Source organism: Euleptes europaea, chromosome 1 (genome assembly GCF_029931775.1).
Source record: "Euleptes europaea isolate rEulEur1 chromosome 1, rEulEur1.hap1, whole genome shotgun sequence".
Taxonomy (NCBI): Eukaryota; Metazoa; Chordata; class Lepidosauria; order Squamata; family Sphaerodactylidae; genus Euleptes; species Euleptes europaea.
In genome coordinates, this window is record NC_079312.1 from 145,763,848 (window position 1) to 145,788,659 (window position 24,812).

General features: G+C 44.6%; 1 protein-coding gene across 1 annotated transcript in view; it reads right to left on the bottom strand.

Annotated features, from left to right (window-relative positions):
* The window catches only part of WNT10B (Wnt family member 10B), a 48,739-nt gene extending 24,148 nt beyond the window's left edge, over positions 1-24,591 (bottom strand). The window contains exons 1-2 of the mRNA XM_056866081.1: positions 24,527-24,591; positions 4,648-4,910 (exon numbers count right to left, since the gene is read on the bottom strand). Coding sequence (XP_056722059.1) covers positions 4,648-4,910; positions 24,527-24,591 — 328 coding nt within the window. The remainder of the gene's footprint in view (positions 1-4,647; positions 4,911-24,526) is intronic.
* Positions 24,592-24,812: the final 221 nt, after the last annotated feature.

A 24,812-nucleotide genomic window follows, 5' to 3' on the forward strand; every position in this document is an offset into this window, starting at 1 on the left:
ATGTTAAATAACGGAGGCTGAGGTAGACTCACGGGTAGGTCAGCGAAAGCTACCTCAACCATGCTGAGAGATGGTTTCCTGATGTCGAAAAGACACCAGTCCAAGCAACTGAGGAAAAACTCTCAAGTTCGTTGAGGAAAAACAGTCAGAAAAACACAGTAATAAAACGCAGCAGCTAGATTTAACGCCTGCACACAAAGGAGGCAGAGAAGGAACTGAGGGTCACCCTCCCTTGGGTCACGTGATGATTTGAGCAGGAAAATCAGGCACCTCCTGCTGTTCTAATGAGGCTAGAAAAGTCTACTGAAGGCTGGCCTATGCAAGTGCAGTCCCGTATGTGGGGCTGCACTGGAAGACTGAAGATGAACTCTAGGTATTTCCCAACCCAGAGCTGGCAACACTACTGATGGGACATCTGCATGCCTACCCATTGCAACAGGAGCTTGCAAAGCCAGGCACCCACCTTGCTCTATCAAGGCAACTTCATCAGCAAATGTAAGTCTTCCTGTGTGCAAAATCTAATTGCTATCAAGCAGCCAGGTGAGCTGATTACCTTTTGCTGACTTTCCCTGAATGTCTCCTAGCCTACCAGCCTGCTCCAGGCATGGGGGAAGCCTCCACCCTACTAGCCCTTTTGTCCACCCTGTGTGGATGCAATCTCCTTTTGTCACTTTTCTGGGAAGCCCCTCCCCGCTTAACTCAGTCACAGCCAGGAAATCCACAGATTCTCATTCTGGACCTACCCTGAATTCCTGGATCTTATTTCTTTGAACGTCTTTTGTTCTGGCTCCTGTAATTATCACTGCTCTGCCAGCCAAAACTATGCAGTCTCATCCTCTCCACTTGCACAGAGGCTGCCAACTCCACTTTTCTTTCTCTGGGACTTTGGGACATTTACTTGCCACACAGGAACACCCCTCCACTGCTTTACCTAATTTTTTCCTTGGGATCTTTGGAAGGTCTGCCTGAAGCCCCTACTCTCAACCTGTGGATCACTGAAACAGACAACATACTGGAAGTTAAGGTGATTTTGGTATCCTGGGACTTGCAGCTTTAGAGAAAAGAAATGGAGGACATGGGAATATTTCTCTCTTTAGCCATTTTTTTTGTCTCTGCGCAGCTGTAGATGGGGTGGAGATAAAGCTAGTTCCCCAAATATGGAAAGTGAGGTGAATCTGCTGACCTGGATCCTACTTCAGCAAAACAAAGCGCCCACATTTTCAGGTCAGGGTATCTAAGATGCTAGTATTTACTATGGATTCTGAGAGGCATTTGGAGATTCGTACTCAGTATCCAGAATGTGAGTGGTATAGTTGTTAGAGTGTTAGTCAAAGATTGGGGAGACCAGAGTTCAAAACCCACTTAGCCACAAAGCACCCTGTTAACTTGGGACAGTCACACATTCAGCCTTAGTCGTGAGGAAAAGAGAGAGGGGGAGGAACTATTTCCTTTCATACACAAATAAAATATTTATTCAGATTGTTTTAGTGAAAGAGTTCACGACATCTTTCCTCTCCTTTTACAGAGTCCTCTTTCTTGGATTGAGATTCAGACTATTTCGAGTGAAAAAATGATAGTTGTGAAACCACATGATTAATTGTTGATGGCATAGGGTTTTTGGAAATATAAATAATTTCATATTGAAATAATGTAATATACATTACTAAGCGTGGGCTTGGACCAGGCTCAGCCCTGTGCCCCACCTCCTCCCCGGGAAACTGAGAAGCCTACGCCCCTGGGTTGAAGGGGCAGCATGTGAAAAGAAGGATCAGTGGTTCTGGTAAATCAGCACAGCTCTTCTGGTGCCCATCTCTTCCATCCCAGCCTTTTCTTAACCCCAAGATCCTTTTCATGTTAATCCTGACCTGGCTGGGTCCAAATCCCTATAGAAGGAGGAATTTACAGCAGATGGCTTAACCAAAAATTGGTTTAGAGAAAGGTAAGACCAGCTGTACTCCTGGGCATAGAGTATCCACTGGGCTACCCATGACTCCTCTCCCCTCTCCCATTACACGCACAATTCCACTCCCTAAATGTGGCTCTGTTTCCCCCATCCCCAATACCTCAGCTGCCTTTCCCCTTCCAAATTGCACCTATGATGGAGGGTGCAGAATATGGCATCTCTGCACTCTTTGACACGTCTAAAAGGAGCAGGGAAAAGTAACTACAGTGCTGCTGGGATCTCTGGCCTGGTGGGGAGGGAAGCTTGGAGGGAGCAGCAGAGCAGGATTCTCTTGCACTCTGCTTCCTACACTTTATCCGGGCACCTGTCCCATTGGGGACCGTCCCAGACTCTCCAGCTGGGGGACTGTAGACTCAGCAGTTGCCCAACTCTGTATGGATCCCTGATGCCAAACCTGAGAAAAAGAGTGTTTGGTGTTTTTTTTAAATTTGGTACTAGTAAAAACAATGTCAAACAAAGCCAAATTAAACCAGTGGAATCCTCATTCAAAAGGCTGGAAACAAAAGCCAAAAGCCCCAGCGTTTAGCTGTTAAGTGGCATTTGTTAGCTATTATGGTTGCATCTAGTCCTCCCTAAATGAATCATGTCATTCCAAACTTAGGGAAGGAAAAGAGATGAAGAAGAGTTGGTTTTTATACCCTGTTTTTTCTACCATAAGGAGTCTCAAAGCGACTTACAATTGCTTTCCCTCCCCCCCACCACAGCAGGCACCTTGTGAGGTAGGTGAGGCTGAGAGAGTTCTGAGAGAACTGCGACTGGCCCAGGGTCACCCAGCAGGTTTCATGTGGAGTAGTGGGGAATCAACCCCGGTTCTCCAGATTAGAGTCCTCCGCTCTTAACCATTATACCACACTGGATGCAGAGGCACCCTTTTTTCTCTGAAATAAAACCGCCGGCTCACTTCCCAGCCTGAGCACATTAGCATAATCTGAAAGAAGAGCCAGCATGCCAAGAGAACAAATGAGTCCAATCATGAAAGGCTTCTGAAGGCCAAAAGTATCCATCCTCTGAGGATCCCACCAGGTGTGCTTTCTCCATAAGTAACCAATCTTCCAAGACTCCTAAATGAAAAGAGAGCAACCTAGAACAGTGACTCATGGAGATACACAACAGCATCCTCCTCTGAAGGTGGGGAATTCTGCTGCCTTTCTGCATCTGGAGTAATGGAATGATCCAACTGCACCCAATACAGAGACCCAACCGAATTGCTCACCAACAGCAGAAACTTAATAAAGGAGGGAAGTCCAGGGCAGTATATCATACAGAGATCTAGTGGGCAGCCTCCTCTGTGGGTCAGCACTTTTTAATTCACAAGGACCTTTACATTTTTTTCTGCACATCTCACTAGCAGTTATTTCATGGCACATTAACTCTGCCATCCTAGGCAGAATTACACCCTTCTAAACCTACTTATTACACCCTTCTAAACCTACTCTGCTTAGGGTGGCACAATGTGTCCTGGCACAGAGCTGGACAATTAGTGTAGTAGCTCCTTGGGCCTTTTGGCAACCATCCTGCCTAGTCCTGTAACTTGTAAGCCCTGGAAAAGGCCTTCTATGTTTTGCCTTCCATTTTCAGTTTTGGAATTTGATTTTGAAGGACAGGTTTAAAACAAACCCCCTGAAATTTAAAACACTGCCAATGATGTTTGAAAGTGCAGCCCACTGCAGTGCTTTGCATCATGGTTTTCCTACAGCCTTTCCATGCAACGGCATCTATAACTGATATTTTTGTAGGGCGGGGGAGTCAAAAGCAAATGTGAATCAGGAGAATTGACTTGAGGACCTTTCTGCCAATTCCTTTCAGCCCTGCCTCATCTTCAGAAAGAACAGAGATAAACAGCACAAGGAAAGAAATACTTCTTCTCTTAATGAGCTTTCGCAGAAGAGTCACCCCTTATAAAAAGGTTACACTGTTTCAATCTCTTCTAAATTCATGCTGGTCTGCAACAAACTTGTGTTGAGAAATGCTGCCTGGATATTGCAAGAGCACACATGCCTTTTAAAATCTTATTTTCATATCTCTGCCCTGCTTTTCTCCTCACTGGAGACTCAAAGATGATTTCAACTTCGCTCTTCCCTTCTTCCATTTCATCCTCACAACAACAACCTTGTGAGGCAGGTAAGGCTGGAAGAGAGTGACAAGCCCCAGGCCACCCAATGAGCTTCCCTGCCACAGTGGGGATTTGAACCTGGCTCTCCTAGATCATAGTCCAGCTCTCTAACCACTACAACTCGCTGGCTTTCTTACATAAGCAGAGTTCCTGCCCCAAGGACCCTGCTTTCTAAATTAATATATAGGTGGGGAGGGAAGAAAGAAATAAGAGAGGGAAGGAAGGGTAGGATGAGATGTATGCAAGTTCTGATTTTGTTGCCCACAGACCCCACTTGAGAATAAGGGAGGTGCCAACCTCAGAGCCCCTGACCTGGAAGGCCCAGGCTAGCCTGGTCTCATCAGATCTCAGAAGCTAAGCAGGGTCGGCCCTGATAAATATTTGGATAGGAGACCACCAAGGAATCCCAGTGTTGCAACAACAACAACAACAACAATAATATCTCACCCTCCACCTCTGGTAGTCTCTGGCCTTGAAAACCCTACTGGGTTGCCATAATTCAGCTAGGCCTTAACAGCACTTTACACACACACAACCTCAGAGTTAGCATCTTCTCCAAAAATCTCCTCACCTCTCTTAAGAATGGCACTATTGAGAAGCATGGTGCCACTGCTGCTCAAGTCTGAGCAGTCCCAACGCCTCCCTTGCAGCTGGTGGTGGCACTCATGGATGGCAAGGTGGATGCCCTGCAGAGCAGAGGCCATCGCTTCGGGGCTGCGAGCACACAGTCCAAGCTGGCGTCGGCTCAGCCAGGGAAGGGTCATGCACACAGTGTTCGGAGTAAGAGCAGGTTCTGCCAGCACCTTCGGCCCTAGGAAATCATGGCCCAGAGTCCTGTTTGAGGAGAGAGGAAAGTGGCAGGTTGACTATAAAGGGAACAAACAGACAGAAAGGGGAAACGGCAGAACTAGGAAGTGACTTACCAGTGCTAGAGAGAGAACAAATTCTTAGGTCGTTTCCTTTCCTTTCCTTTATCCCTTAGAAGCTCCTTGATCCATTGATCTTGAGCAGCGTAATTTTAAATCTAATGTTTAAGGGATATAAGGACTGAAATAAATCTTGCCTTGAGATCCCTGTCACTAGGGCTGTTGATTCGGTTTGGTCCGAACTGAAAAACAGCCGAATTTCCTGCAATTCGGCGGTGTTTCGGTTCGGACGAACCGAACTCAAAAAGGGGGGGAAACCGGGGAGCCGAATTCGCCGAGTTCGGGGTGTTCCTGAATAAATTCGGTGAATTCGACCCCTTTAAACAGATCTGCGCTTTCCAGCTGGAAGGCGCAGATCTGTCCCCCCCCCCCCGCGCCCTTTAAATAGATCTGTGCCTCCCAGCCGAGAGGCGCAGATCTATTTAAAGCCCCCCCCCAGCCCTGCTGGGAGTCCCGGCAGGGCTGGGGGGAGGGTCTGGAAACCCTCTGCGCTGCCTGCAGATGGGCTTCCCAGCCCCCGCCAGCCCTGCCGGGAGTCTGGAAACCCTCTGCGCTGCCTGCGCAGACAGCGCAGAGGGGCTTGTTTAAAGGGCCCCCCACGCGCCTTCAGGGAATCCCCCTGAAGGCGCGTGGGGGGCCGAATTTTTCCCCGAACTCTGGATCCCCCTGAATTTCCAGGGATCCGAAGCAGGGGAGTTCGGACTTCGGCATGGCCCGAATAAAATGGGCTGAATTTTGCCGAAGCCGAACTGTACCGAATTTTTTTTCCAATAGCCCTACCTGTCACTTAATAAAAAAGGCATTATGTCAGACACAGAGGCATTAGATTTATATATTAAAAGGGGAGAGATATAACGTGATCTAAGTTCCTAATAAAAGCCCCGTGGCCCAGAGTGTTAAGCTGCAGTACTGCAGTCAAAAGCTCTGCTCATGACCTGAGTTCGACCACGATGGAAGTTGGTTTCAGGTTTCAGGCTCAAGGTTGACTCAGCTTTCCATCCTTCCAAGGTCAGTTTAATGAGTACCCAGCTTGCTAGGATAAAGGGAAGATGACTGGGGAAGGCACCCCGCAAACATAGTCTGCCTTGGAAACGTCGGGATGTGACATCACCCCATGGGTCAGGAATGACCTGGTGCTTGCACAGGGGACCTTTACCTTTTAAGTTCCTAATAAAAGCGGCATTCCAAAAGGGCACGAGCCAATAGAGCCAGAAGAGCAAGGACAAGTCCTTTCTGGGTATGGTATGTTCAAAATCCTGCTCTGCATAACCACAGAGGGGTTAGCATTCAGTCTAGCTAAACAGAAGGCTCTAGAAAGACAAGGAGTTGTCAAATAATAAGTATAAGTGGGCAAACCGCGTGGTGGTGGTATTCCGAAAAACTGAGATGAACAAATGCGGCGAGCACGGAAAGTAGTGCTGTTATAATTGAACTCTTTAATGCACTTTTTACTTTTGGCGAAAACTTCAGTTTCCCCAAGATCTAATAACATATCCTGCGAGAAGCCCAACAATTATGATTTCTCATCTAAGATTTTTTGCCATGTGAATTTAAGAGTCATGCTTCAAAGAAGCTAGAAGTCCCTCAGTGCTAAAGCGCAGCTTAAGTTGTAGCTTAAAGGCGGCCAACCATGCCTTAGCTTCAAGCGACATTTGGCCAAACTCGGAGTGAAGGGTAACACAAGCAATGCATCGAGGGGCATTTAAGAGTTTTTGTAAAAACTGGAGCAATGGATGGTCTATAGATTCATTGACAACAGTTATCCAAATGGCAATGCCAAAAAGAATAATTGGAATAATTTTAAAGTTAAAAACCTGAATAGCCCCTGGGATATATTTGCCGCCTTTGGTATGGAAAAAAACTGGCAATAGCTCCAGCCCCAGGTTTAATTTTGTTGGACGCTGCTTTTTGATGGGCATTCCAATTTAGGTTATGGGAGAAAATCTTAGGTTGTTTATGCATGGGTACTTTCACTCACGTTCGCCCCCAGTCTGAATCGGTTGTTCCTTGGAGTTATGCATGAGTTTGCCGTCCATTAGAGATGACCTCGCTGTCAGCCCTCGTGATGTCCAGGTCTTCCCATTTCTCTGTTAACCCAAATCTTCTATCTTCCCTGAGCAAAGCCCGGGTAAAATCCCCATGTAGAAGGCAAAGTGCGGGACACGCAAGCTTGATTTTGCTCACTGCCAATTACAAAGCAGCATGTACAGATGCAGGGATTGAATACTGCTTCCTGGGAGCTCTTTGTGAGTACAAGAAAGGCTTTTTAAAACTGAGGCTTGGATTTCTCCCCCCCCCTTTCAGATTGCTCCATTTTTGTTGTTATTCTTAAAATGCTTTTTTATGTGACATTGGGGGGGATTTTCCCTCACAGTAAGCACTACAAGTAAGTCAATTACAAAGCAGCATTTAAAGGGGCGGGGACTTGATTTGAGCTTGGAGACTACTGGTGCAGATATTCCCAACAGGAAAGTGTGGGTCCAGCCAGCAACAAACCTAGGTAAAACTCCCATGCATAAATGACCTCAGATTTTAACTCCTGCAGAGAGCTTAAGGTCTGTGTCCCTTTGCCCAAATGCAGGGGCAGAAGACCCTGGAGAAGGGCTGGTAGATAGAGACCAGACATTTTGGGGGCAAGGCTACGTTGGTACCTAACCCTTCAAATCTGACAAATCCTATCCTGCCAATACATTTTTTTTTAAACTTTATTTGTATACCAAAAAATGAATACTTGAACCAAAATGACCTCACAAGATTTGCTGCACTTTCCACCTTGCCATTAAGCCCCATGTCTGTCCTAGAACTGGGAATGAAACCAAAATGGTTTCCTATTTTTTCCCTCTTCCTCTCCAGCCCGTTTTTCCCCAAGACTAGACAGAAAACCCAGAAAACAAGCTCCTAGCCCATATCTGCATTGAAATTTCTTGATGTCACTCCATTTTCTAAGGGGCTTGTTTCTGCACATGCGCAAGCCCAGGAACCAGGAGTCCTAAGTTGTTTTAAGCCTCACTTGCTCCACAGAGCGGGGGCTTCCACATTTACTGTATGGTGTGTGTAGCAGGGTTGTGTAAAGATCTTGCGGCCACTCATCCTGGCTCCCCACCCCCAGGGAGATCTCTGCACCTAGGTGCATGAGTTTCTTGGGGGAAATTCCCTGCCTGCCCCCCCTCCCCACATACTGGCACCAGATTAAAGTAAAGTGAGAGATCAAAAGCATCGCCCTGTGGCTCAGCACCCAATTAGGGAAGTTTTGGGGTGGGTTGGAGAAGTGAGGGTGTTCATTTAACAAAAGAAGGGCTCCTCCCAGATTGAAAGCAGGGTGTCTCTGCAGCAACAGAAGGAGGAGCAGGAATAACCTAGGCAGTGGCGGACACAGACATGTTGATGAGGGGGAAAGGAAATAGAGCCAAGTTTCCTGAGGAACAGGGACTGCTATAGCAACCATCTGATGGAGATGGGATGTCCTCAGAACTAGCAATCGCTCCAAAATGACACAGGGGTTAATTCCTGTTATCGTTACCACTCCCCTCCCGCTACCACTTGGTATACTATCCCATGCGAACACGCATTTTTCCTCAACAAACTCATACAAGAGCTTCCAGAAGAAACTGTTTCAATGTCCTTTCTCGTGACCAAACAGCTCCTGGAACAGTGGATACAGAAAGCTTTATAATCCTCAGAACAGAAACATGGATGCAGGGCATGAAGTGAGGAACGCTCCTTCGGCCATTTTGCTCCTATACCACGAGAACCACCTTCTTTGTTTAGATCAGCAAGAAGACCCAGGTGCACCTGATCCCCAGTGTGGTTATAGATGTTAGGGTGTTCAGCTAGGACTCAGGAGACCCTGGTTCAAATCCCAATTCAGCCATGAAACTAACAGGGTGACCTAGAGACATACACTGTCTCTCAGCCTAACTTCCCTCACAGAGTTGTTGTGAATACAGAACAGTAAAGGGGAGATCGATATGTGCCACCCTGAACGCCTTGGAGGTAGAAGGGGTGAAAACATATAGATAGAAGATTGGCTGTCTTACTGTACACATCAGGGCGGTTAAAAATCAATGATTAAAAAAAAATAGAACTAATGGATTTTAAAATCCTGGAGGGGCCCCCGAAGCAACTTTTTTTTAATGAGTGAATTTATCTACAATATTGATGGAGTTTTTAAGTGATAGAATCATAAGCCAATGGGTTGGTACTTAATATTGATTTTAGAATATGCTCTAATACCCATTTCACATGGCCTCAAAATGTTCCTGTAATTGGTCAAATTTCAAAATTTTCTTGGGGGCTTGCAGTGCTCGAACCCCCAGCTGTAAGGGCTCACTGAGCTCACCAGAATCTATTCATAGCCTACATTTTGGCAGCTGGATCCTCAGATCCTTCGTTGGTGCACGGCTTAATAATTATAGTTCAGCTCTTAGGCTAGAGCCAATCAGCACCATAAAAAGACATCTGAATTCTCAATTCAGGCTGCATTCATCTCGCTTGTACATTTTAACACCTAAAGATCAGATTTTCATGTGCCCCCTCTGATGACTCCTCCCTATTATTATTATTAGTTAAATTTGTAGCCCACCCTCATTCCCGGTCAAAGCTGGGCTCAGGGTGGGTGTCATGATCCTAGGCCTGAAGTGCAGCCTACAGGCCCTAGGGAGGCCTATATTAAAGTAGTTACCAGGCCTACATCTCCCAGGTACCCTCTGGGCCTTGTGATTGGTGGAAGTGGATTTGGAGGGAAGGCTAGGGCCAATCAGGGGTAAGGGAGTGGTGCCTGGGGAGAAGGAATAAAATGCCTTGCCTGAAAAGGAAGGGGGTTCACTCCTAGGGAGCAGGGCTGGGGAGAGGCTGCTGTAGATGGAGGGATCCCTCAGCCAGGATGGGTGAGTTAGCCTGAGGCCTAGTGCCAGGAGACGGCTAGGGACAGTAAAGATAGATGTGTTAGGGTTTTTATTTGTTTGATTGCCTGCCTTTACTGGTTTTGTCATCCTATTGTGGCTTGAGTTATCATTATTATTAGACCTTTTAAATAAACTGTTACTCTGCCTGGGTCCTCACGCCTCATTTGGTCACCTAGAAAGTATACCCTGTTGGGAGAAGAAGCAGCCAGGGGCAGGGAGGGTGCTCTGGGCCTTCTTGAGTTAGGCTCACACCAGAGTGGTGGCAGCTACTGAAGATCCCCATTCCTCTCTCTTACCTGACAGCAGGTAACAATCATAATAAAATCATATATATATAAAAATTTTAAGTAATCAATAAAATTCATAAAACCATTCAATACAGTTAACAAGGTGGTACTCATATAATTACAGGGCCATTGGAGGCCCGGCCAAGCAGCCAAATCCTTATGTCAGAAGCCCCAAGGGAGAGGAGAGGGAGGCCAGTAAAGATGACAACCTGTGGTTGCCCTCAATTGTAGGCCTGGTGGAATAGGTCTGTTTTACAGGCCCTGCAGAACTTCTGAAGGTCCCATAGGGCCCTGATGTTACTTGGAAGAACATTCCATCAGGCTAGGGCCAGGGCCTTGTTGGATGTTGCCCTATTGTTGCTGGTTGCGAAGGGGCCCCCATAACAGTTCAAGCTTCAGGGCCCCAAAAATATAGGTCTGCCACTGGTTAAACATACCCAGATCCTTCAACCTTTCCTCATAGGACTTGGTCTCCAGACCCCTCACCATCTTTGTTGCCCTCCTCTGGATATATTTCAGCTTGTCTACATCCTTTTTAAACTGCAGTGCACAAAACTGAACACAATACTCTAGGTGAGGTCTAACCAGAGCAGAGTAAAGCGATACCATCACTTCGCGTGATCTGGACACTATACTTCTGTTGATACAGCCCAAGATCGCATTTGCCTTTTTAGCTACCGCAGCACACTGCTGACTCATGTTCAGTGTTTGGTCTACTATGACCCCAAGATCCTTTTCGTATACACTACTGCTCAGACAAGTCTCACCCATCCTATAATTATGCATTTGATTTTTCCTACCTAAATGCAGAACTTTACATTTATTTCTGTTGAAATGCATTTTATTGGTTTTAGCACAATTCTCCAGCTGTCAAGATCATCCTGTATCCTGGCTCTGTCTTCTACCGTATTTGCTACCCCTCCCAATTTAGTGTGTGTGTGTAAAGTGCCATCAAGTAGCAGCCGACTTATGGTGACCCCTTTTGGGGTTTTCATGGCAAGAGACTAACGGAGGCAGTTTGCCAGTGCCTTCCTCTGCACAGCAACCCTGGTATTCCTTGATGGTCACCCATCCAAATACTAACCAGGGCTGACCCTGCTTAGCTTCTGAGATCTAACGAGATCAGGCTAGCCTGGGCCATCCAGGTCAGGGCCCCATTTTAGTATCATCTGCAAATTTAATAAGCATCCCCTCTATTCCTTCATCCAAATCATTTATAAAGATACTGAACAATACAGGGCCCAGGACAGATCCCTGAGGCACTCCACTAGTCACTCCTCTTCCAGTGGATGAGGAACCATTAACAAGCACTCTTTAGGTGTGATCTGTCAACCAATTACAGATCCACCTAACAGTAACAGGATCTAAATCACATTTTCCCAATTTGTCAACAAGAATATTATGGGGAACCTGTCAGAGATACAAGTTTACCATAATAGTTTGACAGAGACAGTTGTCAGATAGCTGTCAGATCTGGAACATCTAAACTGATGCAAGAGGCAGCAAGAGCCTTGGAGGTTCCAGAGTGAACTGCAGCAAACCAGATTAAGGCAGTAGGCTGATGCAATACTGTGGGCAGGTCTGCAGGTGGCCTAATCGGTATCTGGTGCTGAACATGTATATAAGATTGTATGATAATTACTCTGTGTCGGGAAGTATAGTGGAGTAAGTGTACGTGATGGTTGGTTTTATCTGTGCACTGTAAAAAATAAACGAGCACTGTTTTCTACAAAGCCAAGGAATTCTTGTGGTGTGTTCTGGATAACTGCTAATCCACTAGCTCTCGCGTCAGGGCTCTGGGCCCAGATTCGCTACACTGCGCTGGTTATGTGTGGTGGTAGCACAACAGTGTCCAGAACGTCCAAAGGCTGCTGAAACACTGAGAGATTGAGTGGAGAGATGGCTCAATCTTCCATTCCCATGGAGAAGCTCAACGCTGACAACTACAGCATTTGGTTGGTGAGAATAGAGCATTACCTGAAACTTGAAGGTTTATGGGAAACTGTGGAGCAAGCACCCGCTAATGCAGCAAAGAGGGAGAAGAATAAGAAAGCCCTTGCCAACATAATTTTGATGTGGGAGATGGCCAGCTTGTATACGTTGCCGGCAAGACGAATGCAAAAGATGCGTGGGAGTCTTTGCAGACAGTTTATCGCAGAGACTCAGCCGGGACTATACTAGCATTAACGAGGATGCTTTATAGAAGTTGTAAATCACCTCACATGCCTGTCTCTGAACACTTAAGAACTCTAGCTGAGTTGTTTCGGCAGTTAGAGTTGAGAGGAAAGAATTTTTCTGATGAGGACAGAGTCTACATCATGCTTGGTTCTCTAGACAAGAGCTTTGTTGTTTTGATACCCTCTTTGGAGTGTATGACCGTAGCACAACTTACGTTTGACTACGTTATCGGAAGGCTCCTAGAAGACGAGGAGCGTCGGCAGGAGGGACGGATACAGAGGACTTCAGCCCAGCTGAGAATGAGTCATCCCATGGAAAGAGCTGCATCTCATCCTTCTCTGGAGACCACAGCCCAGGAGTTTTACAACCCTGATTTACAACCCTGGCAGAGAGGAAACGTACAGGCAACGCCGAAGACGTCAGCCGAGCTGAGGATTCAACCCAGAGGTGGGAAAGTAGTCTACTCAGTGCAGAAACCAGGGAAGCAAGTGTGTGGGGCTGACCGGAGGAGTGATGGCTGCAAGCAAGAGGAGGAGGACTTTATGTTATTTGTGAGAAAATGTTATTCTTGTGAAAGCACTCAGCACCTCAGAAAAGATTGCCCACACCTGAAGAAGAAGACAACCGCAAAGAGACAGTTCCAGAATGCCACACACACGGCTGTAGTGTTGGTGGAGGATGATAAGGGTGAGGATTTATGGTTGCTTGACAGTGGGGCCAGTAAAATGTTTGTAAAAGACGCCTCTGTACTGGCTAGCACAAAGCAGTCTGCTAGAACACATTTTAGCCTGGCAGACGGGAAACGTTTAGAGGTTCAGTGTGAGGGAAGCCTAGATTTTCCTGAGTTAAATTACAAGTTCCAAAATGTGCTTTGCGTCCCCCTACTGGAAAACAACTTGTTAAGTGTGACAGCTCTGGCAAAGGCTGGTTTTTCAGTACAGTTTAAGGGAAACACCTGCCAGATATGCAAAGAAGGAGATACACTGATACAAGGGCAATTAAAGCAAGATGTGTATGTTGTGTGCCGAGGGGCTAGGGAAGCCACAAGCGCATTGGAAACGTTAAATGAAAACTCCCACCCAGGTTGTGTACATCTCCTACACAGACGGTTAGGGCACGCAGCCTTTTCCACAATCTAGAGGACCCTAAGCTTACTAGGGGAAAATGATGTGAAGTTAAACAAATGTAATAATTTCCTGGATTGTACTGCTTGCAAGTCAGTAAAAAGCAGACGGAGCCCAGTGGCCAAAATCAGCAAGAGGGTGACAAACAGACCCCTTCAACTTGTACATTTGGATATCTGTGGCCTCTTCCAAGAGAGTGTGTCTAAGAATCGATTTGCTCTTGTGATAATTGATGATTATACGAGGTTTGGATGATCTGCTCAAACACAAAAGAGGCTTGTAAAACAATCAAGTACTGGGTGAATAGAGTGGAAAGGCAGCTAGGCTTGAAGGTTGCCAATCCCCAGTCGGACAGAGGTGGAGAATTTCTCTCTCATGCGTTAACCCAGTGGTTGGAGAGTAAGGGGATTGAGCAAAGACTAGCTAACCCCTGTGTTCCTCAAGAAAATGGAATTGCAGAGAGAAGAATAGGATACTTGAAATCCATGTTGCAAGCCTACTGGAAGATGCCGGTTTAAAGCCTAGGTTTTGGGCAGAGGCAATTAAAGTAGCTAATTACCTAATTAACAGACTATGGACTTCAAGCATAAATGACATCCCCTATAAGGCATTGTATAACATGAATCCCTCCTTGAAACACTTAAGGGTGTTTGGAGCAAAGGCATGGGTTGATATACCTTTAAAACACAGAAGAGTGGGAGGAAGAAAGTCCAAGCCACTGTTATTTCTGGGGTATCAAAACGCGGCCAAGTCATACCATTTTGCAGATGAACATAACAGAATAACCATAAGCCATTCTGCTAATTTCGGTGAGTCATTTAATTGGTCAAGGCTGCATGGCTCAGATATGGTGCCTGAAATGGTATCTCTACCAGTTAATGAGCAGGTTGATGAGCAGCTGTAAGCCAGAGATAACGGCAGTTCTCCTGGAAGGGCCCCTAGCAGGGAGATTGTAAAGTCTGAAACTCCAGAAGGAGAAAACTCTGGGGAGACGGGGGTCAGGAGTTCTAGCCGCAGCACAAAAGGTGTGCCGCCAAAACGCTTTGGGTTTGATGATTGTGAATGTGTAAACAATGTGTCAGCAGTTGAGCCAGCTTGCTAAGATGAGGTACTTTCTCTGGAAAAGGGAGAGAAAGTTTTATGGCTAGAAGCCATGCAGGAAGAGATGAATGCATTAAGGGAATATAATGTCATTATTCCTTCTCAACTATCGCAAGGTCAACCCGTGATAGGTTGTTTTTGGGTGTTTAAGCTAAAACAGTTGGCTGATGGCGCAGTGAAACGGAAAGCCAAAATAGTTTGCAAAGGCTTTGCCCAGTGCAAATATTTAAATTATAATCAGACTTTCAGTCCCACGGTGCGCTCAGAAACGATTAAGACCGCCCTGGCTGTGGCAGGGTTGAAAGGTCTAGATGTGTATCACTACGATATTCAAACAGCATATTTAAATGCACCTTTAAAGGAACAAATTATATGCAACAGATTCCTGGCTTTAAGCTAAAGCAGGAGAGCAAGGTCCTGAGGCTAAATAAGGCATTATATGGCTTACATCAATCAGCCAGAGAGTGGAATCACTGCCTTACTGAGGCCATAAAACAATTAGGTTTCAAACAGAGCGTGTCAGATTCTTTTTTCTTCTTCTAAATGCTCAGGACAGAAGGAATGCTTTGTAATGGCATATGTTGATGATTTGTGTCTGATGACAAATAATAAAGGTGACAAGGAACAGTTTGAAAAGCAATTAGGGGAACGCTTCAAACTAAATGTCTTGGAAAGATAAGTCATTATCTGGGGTTGAAAATAAGCAGAGATGAGGACGGGATGTTTTCTCTGTCTCAGCCTGACAAAATACAGCAGCTACAGGAGAAATTCAGTATTCTAGAATCTAATGCTCTGGATACTCCTATGGTCACAGGATATGTGAGTGATAAAACAGAAGCACAGGCAGAGTGTGATAAGACTATGTATCAGTCTATGGTGGGAAGCCTGCTTTATCTCACAACTTGGTCTAGACCTGACATATATCAGGCTGTGCACTGCCTGAGTAAGAAATGTGTGTCACCTAATTTAACTGATTGGAAAGCAGCGAAGTGTGTGTTAAGATACCTAAAAGGATCTATGCACAGGAAGCTGTGCCTGAGAGCTTGTGATGGGGAACTGGCTGCCTATGCAGATGCTTCATGGGCAGATCAGGGAAAAGCCAAGTCCACTACCGGTTATGTTTTGTATTTTGGAAGGGCCCCTATTCACTGGAAATCAGTAAAACAATCTTTTGTTGCAATGAGTACTTGTGAAGCTGAGTACAGTGCAGTGAGTTAGACTATAAATCAACTGGAATGGTTCATATATCTGTTAAAAGAACTGAATGTATTTGTACCAGTACCTGTTAAAATATATACTGACAATGCTGCAGCAATGCAACTGAGAAATGAGCAATGTTTTAGAAGCAAAAGCAAACATATCAGGATCAGATATGAGAATGTAGCTGATGCTATAAACAGAAATCAAGTGTATATGGTAAAGTGTACTAGTGAAGAAAACGTGGCTGATCTGTTCACTAAAATCGTGGATAGTAACAGATTTAAACAATTGGTCAAATTATTATGATAATTTGAGAAGGAGTGTCAGAGATACAAGTTGACCATAATAGTTTGACAGTTGTCAGATAGCTGTCAGATCTGGGACATCTAAACTGATGCAAGAGGCAGCAAGAGCCTTGGAGGTTCCAGAGTGAACTGCAGCAAACCAGATTAAGGCAGTAGGCTGGTGCAATACTGTGGGCAGGTCTGCAGGTGGCCTAATTGGTATCTGGTGCTGAACATGTATATAAGACTGTATGATAATTACTCTGTGTTGGGAAGTATAGTGGAGTAAGTGTACGTGATGGTTGGTTTTATCTGTGCACTGTAAAAATAAACGAGCACTGTTTTCTACAAAGCCAAGGAGTTCTGGTGGTGTGTTCTAGATAACTGCTAATCCACTAGCTCCCGCGTCAGAACCTTATCAAATGCCTTACTGAAATCTAGATAAATTATGTCTACACCATTCCCCTGATCCAGCAAGGTAATAACTTTCTCAAAAAAGGAGATAAGATTAGTCTGACATGACTTGTTCTTGAGAAACCTGTGCTGGCTCTTAGTGATCAGATCTACCTTTCTAAATGCTCAAGGACATGACTGTTTGATGATTTGTTAAAAAAAAAATCCTGGTATAGAAGTCAAACTGATGAGAGTCAGTAGTTACCCGGATCCTCCTTTTTCCACTTCTTGAAGATGGGGACATTTGCCTGCCTCCAGTCTTCTGGCATCTCACCTGTTCTCCAAGAATTCTCAAAAATAATGGACAGAGGCTTAGAAATTACATCTGCAAGTTCTTTAAGTACCCTTGGATGCAATTCATCTGGCTCTGAGGACTTTGTTTCATTTAAAGAAACTAGGTATTTGTGCACTACCCTAATGCCAATCCTAGGCTGCAACTCCCTTCCCTCATCATGTGTTCTGTTCATGCCATGTTGAGCACCTCTTCCCTCGCAAGAAAAGACTGAGGAAAAGTAGGAATCGAGCAGTTCTGCCCTCTCTTCATCTCCTGTTACAATTTCACTTTCTGGTCCCCGCAGTGGGCTTATCTTGTCCTTGTTTTTATTCCTACTCTGTACATAGGAAAAGAACCCTTTTTTGTTTGTTTAGCATCTCTCGTTAGCCTAAGCTCATACTGAGCTTTAGCTTTCTTAACACTCTCCCTACAAGCACTAGTTATTTGTTTATATTCCTCTTTGGTTATAAGGCCCTCCTTCCACTTCCTAAATGAGTCTTTTTTATTTCTCAACTCTTTAAAAAGCTGTTTATGGAGCCACCCTGGCCTCTTTAGGCTCCTCCCATTTTTCCTTCTCATAGGAATGGTTTGTGATTGTGCCTTCAGTATTTCACTTTTAAGAAACTCCCACCCTTCTTGAACTCCCCTCTCCTTAAGTATTTCTGACCATGGGATTCTACCCAGCATAAGTTTAAGTTTGTTAAAATTAGCTCTCCTCAAGTCCACCCTATATGTCTGACTACGTACAGTTTTCCTTTCCCCAAGATTGTAAATTCCAAGATTACATGGTCGCTACTACCCAGGGTGCCTACTACTTTAACCTCATCAACCAGTTCTTCCCTGTTGGTGAGAATAAAATCTAAGATAGCAGATCCCCTTGTTTCCCTGTTCACTTTCTGGAAAAGGAAGTTGTCAGCAAGACAAGTCAGGAATTTATTGGATCTTGCATTTTTAGCAGAGTTGGACTTCCAACAGATATCTGGGTAATTAAAATCTCCCATGACCACCATGTCCAGTCTCTTTGTGAACTTTGTAATCTGGTCTAGGAGTGTCTCATCCAAGTCCTCTGCCTGGTTTGGTGGTTGATAGTAGACCCCCACCATAATGTCACGATTATTTCTTACTCCTTTTATTTTTACCCTTAGAGTCTCAACTGAATTTCCATGCTCAGATTCATGTACTTCTTCACAAGTGTACACGTCTTTGACATATAATGCTACTCCTCCCCCCTTCCTTATCTGTCTATCCCTTTTAAACAAGTTGTACCCCTCAATCTCAATATTCCAATCGTGAGTGATATCCCACCAAGTTTCAGTAATGCCTATTAGGTCAAAATCCCCTTCCTTTATAAGGGCTTCAAGTTCTTCCTGCTTGGTCTCCTGGGATTTTATGAAAAAGATATTGGAGAAATTAAATTTTGGAGACCGCTTTTTGAGAGGTATATCGGCTATATACACTTCCCAACATGCAAAAATTTTGGTGAATGAATCGATGTCTGACAATTGTTCAATCAAGAAAGGAACTAGACAAGGATGTCCCTTGTCTCCGATACTATTTATATTGGTGTTGGAATCACTATGCTGTAAGTTAAGAGCTATGGAGAACATTCGTGGATTAAAAATTAAAAAACATGAATTTAAACTGAGAGCTTTCACGGATGACCTCCTGTTAATTTTGGAAAATCCAACACAATCAATGAAGATATTGACGGAAACTTTGGACGACTTTGGAAGAATATCGGGGTTTAAAGTTAATCAAGAAAAAACAAAGACAATATTCAAGAATCTGACAGAAATGGAACAGCAGGAATTCACATCGTATACAGGTTGGGAGAAAGCTAATAAGGTCAAATATCTGGGAATTTGGATCTCTGCAAAAATAAAGAACTGATAACCAATAATTATCTTAAACTATGGGACAAGATAAAAACGGTCATGATCATTTGGTCAAATAAAAAGTTGTCACTTTTGGGACGTATATCAACGGTCCAAATGAATATTTTGCCAAGGATACTTTTCTTATTCCAAAATTTGCCTATAATATCACATGTTAAATATTTTGATACTTGGAAGAAAGATATATCAAACTTCATCTGGCAAGGAAAAAAACCGAGGATTGCATATAAACATTTAGTGGACTCTAAAGTTAGAGGAGGTTTAGCACTACCTAATTTTCAACTTTATGCTGAAGCGGCCGCTTTAGTATGGCTAAAGGATTGGATTAACTTATCGAATACACGTTTGTTAGATCTTGAAGGTTTTAATAACATAAGTGGATGGCACGGCTATTTATGGTATAATAAAATTAAGATACAAGCATCATTTCGTAATCATATAATCAGGTCCTCCTTAATTCATATTTGAATGAGATATAAACACATTCTTGAACCAGTAACACCGATGTGGATATCACCCCAGGAAATGTTGACATTACGCCCACTTAGACCGGATAAATTTGTCACCTATCAGGAGTTAATCAACTGGGAAGGGAAAAAATGCTCACTAAAAGACTTTCAGTTACTTAAAGAAGATCTACAATGGCTTCAATATCACCAAATCAAATCAGTCTTTGCACAAGATATGAAGAATGGATTTTCTAAGGAAAAATCGTCTTTTCACAGGAACCTATTAGATAATAATACTCAACTGATTTCTAAAATGTATAATCTTCTTTTAACAATATATTGTGAGCAGGAAACAGTTAAACCAACAATGATCAATTGGGCTCAAACTGTGGGACATGATATCGCTTTAAATAAATGGGAAAGACTTTGGTCGAAAGACTTGAAAGGAATAAATGCACAGTCAATCCGGGAAAATATTTGTAAAATGATGTACAGATGGCATTTAACACCAAAGAAGATTGCAAGGATTTACAAAGTGACATCCCCTAAATGTTGGAAATGTAATAAAGACATTGGTTCTTTTTACCATATGTGGTGGACTTGTGATAAAGCTAAGAATTTTTGGGATATGATTTATAATGAATTAAGACTAATAGTACAAAAAAATATACCCAAAACACCAGAAATGATGCTATTAAGTATGATACCTGATGACTTACCACAAAGTGTGTTAACCACAAAGGACTTTTCTGATTTATGCAACAACAGCTGCAAGACTGCTTTATGCAGCAAAATGGAAAGGGGCAGACACTCCGGGGGGAAAAGACTGGATTATGAAAATGTTTGAACTGGTGGAAATGGCAAAACTTACAGCCACTTTAAACCAAAAAGACAATGTACGATTCATGGGGGAATGGGAGGCTTGGATGATATATTGTGAATATGAATTAGGACTGGGGAAAATGGAAGAGTACCTTTCAATCTGATCTAGATAAGAATATAAACATAACATAAAGAAGCATAACTAATTATATTAACAGAATACTGTAATTGAAATTTAATTAAGATATAAGAATAATTAAGATCAGACCATATCGCGATGGGATAGAATACTTTATTAAGAGACGGACGGAGGTGATGGGGAAGTCCAAAAATTTCCCTTTTTTATATATATATATATTATGTACTTAAGTAATTATAACAACATTAGCCACGATTTACATTTACATATTATTTTCATTGTTGTTTGTTGAAATGGAAAATTTGTATTATAAAAACCAATAAAATTTCTTTTAAAAAAAAGTTCTTCCTGCTTGTTTCCCATACTCTGCACATTAGTGTACGGACATCGGAGTCCATGGTTTATGTGCTCCGAGGTTTTTGTTTCTGAACTTATCCGTGACTATTTAGATGACTAGCTGATAGTGGCTCCTTCAAGGGAACAACTTAATGTTCATGTGGGAGTCATTGTTCACACTTGTGAGAAATTGGGTTTAGTTATAAATGATAAAAAATCAAAACTGGAGCCAGTGCAGCAGGTTCAATCTATTGGTGCTTGCATAGAGTCCAGGGAAGGTAGAGCTTTTGTTCCCAGAGAGAGGGGTTTAGTTTATAGATTTGAAAAAAACCCATGCAGTAATACCATTAACAAGACTTTATATGAGGCCTCTCCAACTGTGGTTTGTGGGACTGTTTAGACCAACCCTCCATTCACCTTACAAAAAATTATCCATTCCAAGAGCAGTAATAGGGCCAGGTGGGCTCAGGATGGGGTTTTATTTATGGGTACCCCATTTGGTCTATTTTCACATGGCATGGTGGTTACTTCGGATGTGTCAAATTTGGGATGGGGTGCTCACTGTGGTGAATCATCTGTACAGGGTGAATTATCTGCAGAAAGAGAATGCCTTATTAATTTACTAGAATTACGAGCTATTAAATATGCCCTGATGTCATTTACAGATATGTTGAATGGAAAGAGTGGTGGTAGCACAGTCAGACAATATGGCTGCGATGTACCACCTCAACAAACAGGGGGGAATGGGCTCCTGGTGTATGTCCTGGGAAGCTGCAGAAATATGGGGGTAGGCTTTAGTAAACAAGGTGGCCTTACATGCAATTCATATTGCTGGTTCCAGCAAGGTGGAGGCAGACTAGCTGAGCAGGGTGATATCGATGAACTATGAATGGGAGTTGCAAGATTTTCTGCATCCCATATTTCTACAATGGGGGTTTCCACAGGTGGATTTGTTTGCCACCAGCAGAAATCCCAAGGCAAGGAATTTTTTCTTGATCGCGGAGAAAGAGCAGGGATGCTTGGGAGATGTGTCTCAGATGGAGTAGACAGGAGTTCTTTTTTATGCTTTTCTGCCCATTCCATTGGTTGGCAGAGTGGTGGCAAAAATGGTCCACGACAAGACCAATTCTTTTGCCCCTTTTTGGTCTAGTCATATATGATTTCCAATTTTAATGCAGTTGTCAGAGGGGAGGTATTGGCGCTTGCTGGAAGATCCAGACTTGATTCTGAGGGGACCAGTGAGACATCACAAGGTGGAGCACCCTCACTTGACAGCTTGGAGAATCCAACCAGGGATTTTGGATCCTCAGCAGAGGTGATGGAGATGTTTCTGCAATAAAGAGTTGTTATACTGAATTGGGTGTGAGTTGTCCTCTTGGGATAACCACACACTCAACAAGGGCCCAAGCTTCTTCTGCAGCCTTTCTAGGTGGAGTTCCTATCTAGAAGATCTGTAAGGCTGCGACATGGTCTTCTGCAGAGACGTTTGTGAAGCACTATGCCCTGGATGTGGATGCAAGAGGAGATGCAGCAGTGGGAAACGAAGTACTTCAAGCAATCTTCCATTAAGGTCAGTTATAGAGCTCTTCCCTCCACCAGTGGTATAGCTTGCTAAAATCACAATGTGGGACTGCACAGAAGATCAATGATGAAAACAGAGTTGTACTTACCTGTAATTGCTGTTCATCAACTGTGCAGACACTCCTTCCTGCCCTCCTGCCCCACTGCAAGCTCTATACTTTGTTGGGCACAGATTGTGGTGGTGGCTCAGGTGGAACTGGGGGGCGGGTGCTAGACAGTTGGAGGATTACCGTTGAGAGGGAACAGTCACTGGGAGCTCAAGACAAGGTCTAGTGCCCCCTGGAGAGAAAAAGCTAGAGGAACATCTGAGGCAGGCCTGCACATGCGCAGTCCCAATGTGTGCCTGCACAGAAGACACTCGTTGAACAGCAGTTACAGGTAAGTGCAACTCTATTTTTCTCATCAGCCTGCTCGGAACCAACTGGCTCGAGGGTCTGAGGAAAAGTCGGAATGGAACCAGGAACAACAGCCAAAAACCCTGGATGGTAGAATGGAACCATATTATGGTCAATGCATCTACCTGATAGATCCAACTGCTTCAAACAACAGGATCCAATCCAGTCCTGTATTTGATCTGGAGAAAGCAGAGGAGTCGGTGCAACAGGGGGTCTAATGCCAGCCAGAGAGTTCCTGAGCAGGAAATGCTGAGACAGAACCAAGATCCTTCATGAGCTGAGGCTTGAACTCGGTCTCAGAGAAAGATGGAATGGGGAAAATTGATCCCACAGATGGCAGCGCCCAAAAACAGCTGAGGTTTTCTTGGGTAAAATGAGGTCAGACGAGACAAGCTGTCTGTACACTCACCATCTAGATGATTTGAAGGAGTAAATGAAAGTCTCAGGAACGAATCAAGAGCAAAGTCACCAAGATCTACGTCCAATCTCGGCAGTGGCTGAGAAGGGAGAGGGGGCGTGCTCCCTGGAGCATGTGACCATTTAGGCGTGAAGCCTGCAACGTGCTCCTTCGGGAGGGGCGCATCCTCAGTAGCCTTTTAGCTAGGAATTTCCTTTCTGACGGCAGGCCTGCGCACGGTCCTGGTCCCAATATGGGGCTGCATGAGACTGAAGATGAACTGAGGAAAACCAGCAACACATGCTACACAGGACACAGCACAGGGGCCCCAGACCTGTATTCTCAAGAATGTCTAAAGTATAAGAAAGCTTCCTTCAACAATTGGTTCTTCTGCCAACAAAGAGCTGTTGGGCCTTCCTTCTGCCTAAGGAGCCTTCCTCCAACCTGAAGTGGCTCTTCCATTAATAGAAGATACAGTCCAGTGGGTTTTGAGGGTCAGAAGAACAAAGCAAAAAGAGATCCTCATAGCCACCTGCAAAACATGGGGGATGCTCATTTTCTTGCTTCTTGTCCCAGAACTATGCATGAGAGAGAACGCCTGCAGCTTAAAGACAAAAAAGCACCTGCCTTAGTGCTGCACTGTGTTTCCATAGCATACCATTCAGGGCAGCTACATGTCCCAGCTCCCTCCTACAGTTAAGATGACAGGACAGGGAGAGGCCCATAAGACAGGTGAGAGGAACAAAGGGTGCATGTTCATCTCCTAAATTATTAAATGCAAGGCTGCTACAACATACATTTTTGCCAGCATGAGTATCATCCCTAGCAACAGCAAGCATTTTCTTGTGTATCAAAACACATGACCCACACCCGTTTTGCTGTGGATTAAACTGGAGTAACAGCCATCCTGGGTTTGATACATAATAATTTGCAATCCCTGCTCCACCCACAAATATGCATTGAACCCACTCTTTAGTCACCCTGACTGCAAGGCAGAAAAGGGAATTTCAAAGTGTGCAAATGGGTAATCCGCTCATCTAAAGTAAACTTTGGTGCCATCCAAAGTTGTGCCATAGGAGTCCTGGCTCCATTTGAGTGCTATTTCCTGGCACCCCCAGCTGTAACCCTTGAAGCCCATGCCTTCCTGGAAATTCAGGGCTCTTTCTCATCCTCATAAACATGTTCAAGCCAGTGCGAAAGCAGGGATGGGAGGAAGCTCACTGTGGCAGAGGCTGCAGCTGTACAAGCTGTTCCAAGCACACTGCCGGCAATGTGGGGGTGGTGATGCAGTCATGGAGAAGCATGTACACTTGCCAAATGGGTAGCGTGATAGCCTTCCACATCAAAGCAAACATCAGCAATATCCCCACACAATGACAACAAAGCCACCCTTAGTGGACAGTATGACCCCATCCCCTTCAAAATGGGTGACTCCAAAAGGGGTGGAGCGTCCTTCTGGTGGAATAGACTCGATAGCCCCGATCTGTAACAGGTGGTTTATGGCCTCCATGGTCTTTGCATGTTTGGCTGGTTGGCGTGACCTTAGCAAGAGAACAAACCAGTCCAGTGGTCTTCTGATGAATTTGATTAGGTAACCTTGTCCTATGATCTGCAGCACCCAGGCATCCAGCTTGGGAGCATTTTGTTTGCACAAATGCTCCTTTCCCTATTCTAGCCACCCCATCCCACCCCACCCCACACTTACCCTCTCCAAAGACACAGGCAGGCGGCAAAGAGGCAAGTGTTCACATGGGGGCTCCTCGGAGCCATGCTGGCTGGGGTGTGTAGCAGGCTGCTCTGGGGTTTGGTCGGATGGCACACCCTTCCTCATTTCCCTGCCAGGGAGGCACAGGGATGGAGGCTCTGGCACAGGAGAAAGGATGTACCTGTGGGAGCCAGGGAGGCCAGTTAATAACTCTTCCCCAGCTGAAGCCTTTTGCTCCTGACAGAAGCTCCCCCACCCACAACAGTTCACCCAACTGGCACCTTGT